The sequence below is a fragment of the Corvus cornix genome, chromosome 20, assembly GCF_000738735.6.
Source record: "Corvus cornix cornix isolate S_Up_H32 chromosome 20, ASM73873v5, whole genome shotgun sequence".
NCBI lineage: Eukaryota > Metazoa > Chordata > Aves > Passeriformes > Corvidae > Corvus > Corvus cornix.
Genome location: NC_046349.1, coordinates 6503796 through 6512712, shown reverse-complemented (window position 1 = coordinate 6512712; position 8917 = coordinate 6503796). Strand labels below are relative to the sequence as shown.

Sequence of the window (8917 nt, the reverse complement as noted above, 5' to 3'; positions counted from 1 at the left end):
CAAGTCAAGGATCAGTAGGGGGAGAAGAGTATATCCCTAGAGACATGCTACATCTGTCATCACTTTAAAGTTCCAGGATATCCTTTACTTTGTCACAGGTAGGGCAAAAGACTAAGCGCTGGTGGGCTCAGCACAAATGTGGTGAGAAATGCAACATCTGCTGGAGCATTCAGTCCATCTTTGTCACAGTGAGGTTCAACTTCTAAAACTGGAGAGTGGACATAGTGGCAGATGGGAGAGAGTTGAGTTTGTGCAAATAATCAAAATCAGACATGGTTTTAAATATAACTTTTATTAAACTGTTAACATCTATGCTTGTCTAAGATCAGGGCACAGATCATGACCACTCTTTTGTAAGCAGAACTGCAGGACCTGTTCTGAGTTGGGCTTCAGGCAGCAGCAATGTTGGTAGTTCTGTAGCTCTTCAGGTTCTGGAGCTGGAGGCAGGTAAGACATGCAGTGAGTCTTCTGGGCCCTGCTCGGGTGGGGGTGAATGGGATCTGCAGCTCTTGAGTGCTTTTAGCTTGCACAGAGCCCAGCCTGAAAGGAAAGAAGGAATTATACAGGAATCACACCTCTTTTGCTTTTAGTTTCCTGGGTCTAGGATATGCATTTGCTAGACAGGAATGTGGTGCCAAAAAGAAAGAAAAAACCAGTTCTTGGATCAGTCAGTTTGCACTTACTTGTAATTCCTTTGTCTGTAAATGAGCCCCTGCCCTGTGACTGCTATCACACACTGCTCCAGGGGTTCCATGAGGGGGTTCTGGAGGCTGATCTTTGCTGTGCTTGGCTCATACTGTACCATGTTTTCTGGGAACTGTTGAAAGAAGGAAATGAGCTGAAACTGAGAAGAAAAGATATTCTTCTATGATTAAAAGGAGATGTATAATTTTTCGGTGCCTGAGCTACCATTTGCCCGAAGAGGCAAAGTCCAGCTTAATTTCTTCTGCTCTGGTTTCTCAGAGAGCCCCTGAACCCAGCAGAATTGTTTTGCTGCTTATGTCTATGAAAGCTGTTTTCTCCCTACTGCAGTGGCAGAATGACAGCCCAATCTTACCTCAATGGTGAGAGGGGAATCACAAATGCTGATGTCTTCCTGTGCCAGGTACATGTAGAAGGAATCCTCATCTCTCAGCACAGCAGTCAGCCTGAGCAGATGGTTCTCTCCCAGCTCTTTTCCAAACCATGTGTAAGGCACAGAGACCTGCAGGTTGTTGACTGGAATAGAGTGGTGAAATAACAGATGATGAGTGCAGTCTGGTCTTTTCCTGCATGACACCTAGGAGTGTTCAGTGCCCAAAATTGTACTAAAAGCTGCGGCATTTAAATGCTTAAGCGACCCCAAGTGGATTTGCAGATTGAAAATCTCTAAGGTGATGTTGCCAAAGTGTTTCATTTCACAGAATGGGTGAGGTTGGAATGGAGAATAGTGGACCATCTGGTCCAACCTCCCTGCCCAAGTAGGGTCATCCCAGGGCACATGGCACAGGATTGTGACCAGTTGGTTCTGGAATATCCCCAATTAGGGAGACTCCACAATCTCTCTGGGAAATCACCTAGAACCAACTATTCAGCCAACCTTTTGTAAACCAATGGCTAAGAGCCTTTTTCTGAAATGAGAGCACTAGAGGACTTTTCTAGCCATGCACCCAGCAGAGTCCTTACCTGAATTACTTTGGAGGTTAAAATGAAACTCTTCCTTCCAAAGCTGGGCAATGGGCACACCATTATAATGCAGAGCCTGGATCCCAACTACCAGGTGAGTAGCCTTTTCACCACCACTGTGGTTAAACACTTCAATGGAAAGTGTAATGTCTTGTCCCAGTTGCAAAGAACTATTTGACTGGAGGTGGATGAAAAGGTTAACTGGCTCTTCAAGAGCAGTAGGAATGGAGATAAACTGTGTGGTGATGCTGCTGGTGGTTGTGTCAAGTTCCTTCATATTTCTGTAGGCTTTGTCAAGTACTTTTTTTTCCTGGAGAGAACCTGTCACAAAAATAAACGAAGCACCTACTTTAGTATTCTCTCCTGTTTACTAGTGAGAAGCAGCAGGAGAATGGCGTTGATTTCTCCTGGTAGTACTGGAGATAACTGTTTCTAAGAGCATAGAGAGATACCCATTTGTGCTTCTGGCTGGATCAGTTTGACAGCTTCAGCTGACAGGGTATGCATTGGATGTACCTGACAGATTCTACGTGGGAATAGTTGTCATAGTTTTTAAAACACCTTGGTGCTAACATCTCTCAGAGTAGAGGAGGCAGCTGCTTTTTGTTGCTGTAGCTAAGGCACAATTCCATGTTCCTGTGTGCAGAGAAGTTGCAGTTATCTCCTGCAGCCATGGAGCCAACAAGCCACAGGTTAAGATGGGGTGGTAGGGTTGGGCCAGGGAAACAGCACTCAGATTCTGAAAAGGGGAGCTACTTGTCGAGGGAGAGATTTAAGCAGTATCTGAGAGCACAATGGTTGTTTTCAGAAAGCTGGAGTCTGAAATATATCTATCTATATTACAGAGGTAATGGGAGGCAGATGGACCGTGCAGAGAGAACAGAAATCAGAAAAGATTTTCCAGACATGAAAGTGCCTGGTGGAGAAACACCTGGCCTTCCGGAGACCTTAATGCCATTAAGCAGAATGAAGTTTGGGTGATGACCTCTGCTTTGGCTTTTTAGGCAGGAGAATTATGTGTTCTTGTGCCACTGAAGAAGGGGAAGCAGTGACAAGTGGATGACCCCGGTGCTGTGGTTTGGCTCTGCTCTAGTCTTTTACTCCTCACTTGTAACAGTGGCAAGGAATGTGCTCAGCCCCGTGCCTGCCCCATACCTTCAGGGTACTTGTAGTTCTGTGTGATGTCCTCACAGCGTTCACTGCCCACACTCTTGGTGCTGATGTTGTTACCGGTGTATTTTGTGCCGCCAAAAGCTGGCTTGAGGGTGTCATCTGCTTTGTGTATCCAGACCTGACACTTGGCATTGATGGCAGCAAAGAAGTAGCAGACATCATAATCAACTTGTGTGTCCCCTTCCTTGATGGCATGAACAGGGGCTGGCCCACAGAAGGATGGACCTGAAGAGAAAATGTGGCTCAGTTAAGATTCAGGTGCTTTCCCTACTAAACCAGTCCCTAGTTTAGACCCATACTGGTGAAGTATCTAGTTTAGGAGGACATTAGGAAGCAGTGATAGAGCTCTTAGAGCTATACAAGCTGCACAAACCAAACAGATAAATAAAGATTTTGTGCCAAAAGTCAACAGGGTGAGTGAGTTGCTGTCCTTTCCTGTCCATTGGAAGATGGGAAAAGGAGGAGTATTGAACTACTTTACTCGCCCCCTGCTTCACTTCTCCCTGCTCTTGCTCAAGCCCATCTCTGATACCTTACCTTTGCTTTTTTCCTGGCAGGTGGCATCCAGTGCCTGCCACCCACTGTACTCTGGTAGCAAGTCTGTCCGAGCCATCCAGCATTCATTCCAAACATGGAAGGTCCTGCAAGAGACAACAGCATGAGCTTATACCAAGGGACTGAGCCCTGACGTACAGTAAAGCTTTTGCCAAACCACAGCCAGTTAATGCTCCTTTGAAAGAGGTCAGTGCACATTGAGAAGAGCAGAGGTCTGTATGGAGAAACAAGTGGAGTTTCTCCAGCTGGGCTGGGCTATCATTCTTCCTTTGTAGGCCCTAGAAAGAGGGCACTCTTGAGTTTGGGTTGCAGCAGTTTATCAAGAACAGGCCTTGTAGACCAGGATTTCAGCTGAGCTGTCTCCTATCACCTCACTTTAGCTGTTTTACCTCTTTCCTGTCCCCCGTGTTTCACTTCCCACATCCAAGTATTGTCTCAAATTCTGCCATGTGTTCTTCTTACCAGACATGAGCAGTATTGTCCTGTGTAAGCAGTGTCCCATCTTCATCATAATACTCATCCACACTCAGGCTGCTCTTGGTGTTGTGAGCCCACGTAAAGCCAGTGACCACCCTGGTAGGAATTCCCAAGCACCTCAGAACTGTGCAGAAGAAAGAGCTGTGAATCAGTTGTGCATCCTCCTTAAGGGTGCCTTGGCTGATAGATGTAGAGCCTCTTCTGGTGCTAGGCCTGTTAGGAATGGCACCAGGCCTGCTGTTTGGACTTTGCAAGAGGCGTTGCTCCCTCAGGAAATAGGATCTCATAGATGCGTTCAGTGAATGGAGGTACTGATACTCCTATCTCAAAGGCAGTGATGCTGAGTGTTGATGAGGAAACTAAGGATTTGCCTCTCACCTAAACATTAAAGGTTATGTTACTGGGATCTGTGTTAATCCAGGCATTTGGGCATATGCTAGAGGTCCTCTTTTGCTCAACACAAAAGTCTTTGAAACAGCACTGTACCTGAACACAGGACTGCAGCAAACACCCAGCACTGCCCATAGCAGACAGGCTGGAATTTTGATGCAATCCACTGCCGGAGGATGGGGCTGCTTCCCAGCCATGTGGAAGGGGGTATCCCATTAGAGTGTTGCCCAGGCTCACATTCTGTCAGGCATCTAAACTCATTGCAGTTCAGCTGCAGAGAAGGAGATGAGAAAGATGTATTCAGGAATTCCCTCTCTTTGGTAGGTCCACCTGATCCTGTTTGTGGAAGCTACTCCCAAAGCAGAGGAAACCAAGAGGACTTTTTTTGTGCAAAGCATGAAGGTCATGGCTGAGCAGAACAGGTGCAGCAGTCTCCTCTGGGATTTATTCAGTAAGTGCATTTTCACTGCTAAGAACCTCCTGCAGCACTACTCTGCTGAGGGAGTTTCAGGACAGGCTGGAGATGGGCAGGAGGTGTTGTTTGGAACAGGCTTCCTCTTTGGTCAGTGGTTTGGCCTGACTTGGGGTTGAGAAGGTGCCCCCTGCTTGGGTCAGGGCTGCTCTCTGCCTTCCTTACCATGGCAGCAACTGCTCGGCAGACATGGACGGGGCTCTTGCGCTGGGCAGGATCCTTTTTTCTTTGAAAGTGTTCCCCTAGAGCCAGCAGTATGAAGCAGATGTCAACCATATCCTCCTCAAACTGAAACAAGAACATGTAATTTCAGGAAATTCTCCATGAGCTTCTGTTCTCTTGAGTCCCTACAAAGGTTTGTGACTGTGCAGATTTTTTCTCCCTTTCTGCTGGTAGTTTTAGGTAAGTGGGCTGTGAAGGAGAGATTAGGAAGGGGAGCTGAGGACAGACCTCCAGCTTTATTGAAGCTGGGAAATGCATCAGCATGATACTGTGTCCCCTGACTGAGGGAAACTGATGCTTTTCTGGAGCACTCTCTAGGTTGGCACAGAGGTACTTTTATGATCTGCTGGCACTAAAGTTGAATAGAATCCCATTCTAATCATTGGCTGTGGCAGATGGCCTTGGACAAACAGAAATATCTATTTGTTCTCACTTTACCTGTTATATAGAGACAATACTATTGAGCTCTGCTAAATGCTTTTATACCTGTTGATGAAAGGAAGGCACACAAAGCTCAGATACAGATCAATGAATTTCTTTATAGAGGACAGCCTGAGAAGGAAGCTAAAATTACATGTAGTGGGTTATGGGACTTCAAACACAGGTCCCTGTTCTCCTGCACAGTCTTAGACAAAGGTAGTGGGTGCAGAGAACATGGAGATGGACAAAACTCTTTCATCAGAGCATCCTGTACACACAAGATAAATGCACCCTTCCTCTGCTGGTGGCTGAAGAGAGCACAGACATATTGGACCTCTTGCTTACCTGACTGAAGTCCCAGGGTTGGGCTAGGACTGTATTTTCAGTCCCCTGGTAGATGATGCCATCTTGGTTTAAAATGTACTCCTGCCGCTGTGCCTCATTAGCCAAGAACACCTCATCATCTAGAATAGTGGAAAAAAAAGCATCAGGAAGAAAGCATTCCTGGTCTCAGATGCACTTGCATCTGTCTTACATTAGCAGATTCCACTGCATTTTGGCAGTCCCTGGCATTCTGCCCTGAAAAATACCACAGATAAGAAAGAAGAATTTCATTGTCATCTCTGTTTCCTTTTTCAAAAAAGGTCCTCCAGATCTAGGCTGTTGCACTAGCTGGCTCTTCTACTCTCCTGGCGTGTAACTTCTCTAATACTAAAAACCTCTGTTATAGGAAACACTTCATCAAACATTTTTCCCTTAGCAGAAGGACAGGGCTCTGGCAGTGGAGTACTCCAGGGAAGGGACAGAAGTGCTGAGGCAGGAAACTTTGAGCTTTATGAGCCCCTACCTCTCCTGAGGTGCTGTGAGGAGCAGGGCAGGAGTGGCAGGGAGCTCTGGGTGAGTCAGCCCCAGCCTCCCTCCATGGAGGCAGTGCCAGAGCTCCGAAGTTTTTTTTGTGAAATGACTGATCCCAGCCTCCCTTTCTTTTTCTGACCACCTACCTCGGCACCAGGGATTAAAGAGAAGGGTGAAGTTGCCCAGGAAATGGGAGGATTTGGAGGCACGTAAAAGCAGGCTGTACTGGCCAATGGGGGCATTGGCAGGTGTGTTCACACACAGGGTCCAGAAATTCGGGTCCTGTTCCTCCACTGCTGCACTCCACTGCTTCTGGTCTCCCAGGCTGGAGATGGGAAATTCAGTCTGGATTTCATCTGCTTTGTAACGATGTGATCCTGCAGCCAAAGAAATTTGGTTGTGTTTATTCCAAACATTGTGTTTATTTCTCACATGTGCAGACTGCAGGGATCTCGTCTATCTCTGGAGCCATAGCTGTCCTTGTGAGAGGGTCTTGACCCTTTAGCAGCTTAATGCCTACTAAACCTTCCTAAGGTCAGTATTGCACTCAGGCTTCCATGTTTGAAAGTGAGATGTGCTTTCCTCAGATTTGTAGAAAGCAGGAATGGTTAGAATGGTGCAGACCTGCTGTTCCTGGAATTTAGTGTCCTGCAACTAAAGTCACAGCCAAGTGCTCACAATATGGTAAAATAAGCTGGGGCTGAAAGCTGCTGCCCTTCTCAGGGGTCTCACTAGAAAACACTTTGTAACAGAAAAATCTGTAGCAGGCCAGCTAAGTTTTAACATTCCTAACCCAGGAGAGATCCTGTGAGTACTTGCAAATCATGGAATAGTGAACCTGTACTGGTTATTGTGCTGCAGTGTCTCTTCTGGAAGGGATCTATCTGGTTGTGACCCTGCAGCAGCACGAGACTTTACTTTGCCTTAGATAAACAGTCCACTGGCCTCACATCTAAATTTGGGCACCCCTGCCCAGCTCTGGAGATGGCTTTTGCCCCCAGCTCTGTTCTTCAGGTGGGGGGAGGAGCAGAGCTCTGGTAGGTTTGGTAATGGCATTACCTGTCTGTACGATGAGGAAGGTCCTCTTCATCTGCTGCAGATAGTTGTGTACTGGAGCTGAGAAGCTCACAGTGATGGTGAATGGCTGTCCCCGCCTCACTATGAGCCTTTCAGTGCTGATTTCTTCTGTGTGGTGGTTTTTGTTGTTCTCTGGGATCATGAAATCACATTTTTTCTTGCTCAGACCTGTAGTGTGAGAAGATACAGAATGAGTTTGGGGCTATGAGCTGCCTGCCGTCGGGCTCTGAGCCACATTTTGGGACACAGGAACAGCTGATCAAGTGTTTCTCCACTCAGACATTCTCCCCTTGTCTTTGAGCCTTTCTATCCAGTAATGGTAGGGGCCCTCACTCTGAGCTTTGTTCTGCTGGTGTTGAGCTCCCTTTGCTTACCCCTGACATCATCTGGTGCACTGGTGCCCTGCTCCAGGGGCTCAAACACTTGGTCATCTCTCTGTTTCAGTTGTGTAGTCTGGCTTAATTCCTCCTGCCCCCCCCATTCCCTATGCTGAGGATTCACTTACCTTTGCTTCCAAATCTCACCTGTCTGCCTTAGCTGCTTCTCGCTACTTCTCACACTCCTCTCAGACATCCACACCAGCTTTGGATTGCTGTGCCTTTTTGTGCAGTCTGCTGTGCAAACTGAGCTCCTTAAACCTTTAGAGCACTTGACTCCTGCCCTGTAAGCTCAGCTCTTCACAGGCCTCATGAGCACTGTCTTGGAGCAAGAACAGATGTTTCTTCCTGGCACACAGCTGGCAAATGCTCGGAACTAACAAAAGTGATTTTTGCTTACCTTGGCCCATGGCTGGTTCTGGGTATCATGAAAGTCTTCAGCTTCTGCTTGCTCTGCTGGGCAGTGGTTCTTTCCTCCAGCTGTCCTAAAAACTGTACTCTTGCAAAGTTGTTTGCTTGATTTCTTTGTACAGGGTGGGACATGGTGTTGCCACCTCTCCAGCTTATCTGGTGTGCAGATGTTGAGGACCCTTTTATCTCTCAGGCCACACTGAAGACACGCTACAAGACGAGGTGAAATTACACAGCGGGATGCGAAGCATTTAGAGACAGCCAGTGACAATTCCTTCAAGAAGCTGTGCACTGGGGACCCCAGAGCAGGAAATGTAAATCTTAATATGGCTCTAAACAATGCACAGAATGCACTTCAAATGTAAGTGTTGGAGAGCTGCTCTCCAGCATTGACCCCAAGCTACTTAGATCCTAAACCCTTCAAGGAGTTAAAAAAATATTGCTCTTGTGCCTAATTCAGAAAAGTGAAACCACTTCAAAATAAGAAAATGTGTTAAAAGAAACAGCTAGATTTGTGTAGCCTAGTGCAGATTATTTAAAAATGTTGTGCTGGAGACTTGGACTAAATACATTCTTAAGGTTGCTGTAATATAAAAAGAGCGTCACTGGATTGATGATAATTGGTCAAAAGTCAGGAAATAAGATATCAGAAATGAACAGCTTTCACTGTGGAGTGAGTCATCAATAGTTTTGCAGAAACCTATGATCTCCCACAAACTCAAGAATAATTTGAGAAGTTGATCACATAATTATAGTCCTGTGAGTTCGGTGTTTTTCTTAGTATTTCCATATTAAACTTCACAATTGTTTGCTTTTATGCATC

General features: G+C 46.4%; 1 protein-coding gene across 1 annotated transcript; it reads right to left on the bottom strand.

Moving 5' to 3' along the window:
• Positions 1–273: 273 nt before the first annotated feature.
• EPB42 (erythrocyte membrane protein band 4.2) lies at positions 274–8253 on the bottom strand. Its single transcript, XM_010396977.4, has 13 exons — positions 8084–8253; positions 7289–7474; positions 6376–6606; positions 5720–5838; positions 4898–5020; positions 4357–4531; positions 3856–3994; positions 3376–3479; positions 2821–3063; positions 1666–1986; positions 1058–1218; positions 684–817; positions 274–540 (listed from the first exon to the last, which is right to left on the bottom strand). Exons 1-13 carry the CDS (start codon positions 8091–8093, stop codon positions 390–392), a joined length of 2097 nt encoding a protein of 698 aa, XP_010395279.3. The 5' UTR covers positions 8094–8253; the 3' UTR covers positions 274–389.
• Positions 8254–8917: the final 664 nt, after the last annotated feature.

Bases quoted from the DNA above. Each gene is read 5' to 3' on its own strand.
- EPB42 (XM_010396977.4), bottom strand. The intron at 3,064-3,375 runs GTAAGGTATCAG...TTTTCTCTTCAG, and splicing joins CTGCCAGGAAAAAAGCAAAG to GTCCATCCTTCTGTGGGCCA. The intron at 541-683 runs GTAAGTGCAAAC...CTTTCCTTTCAG, and splicing joins TACAGACAAAGGAATTACAA to GCTGGGCTCTGTGCAAGCTA.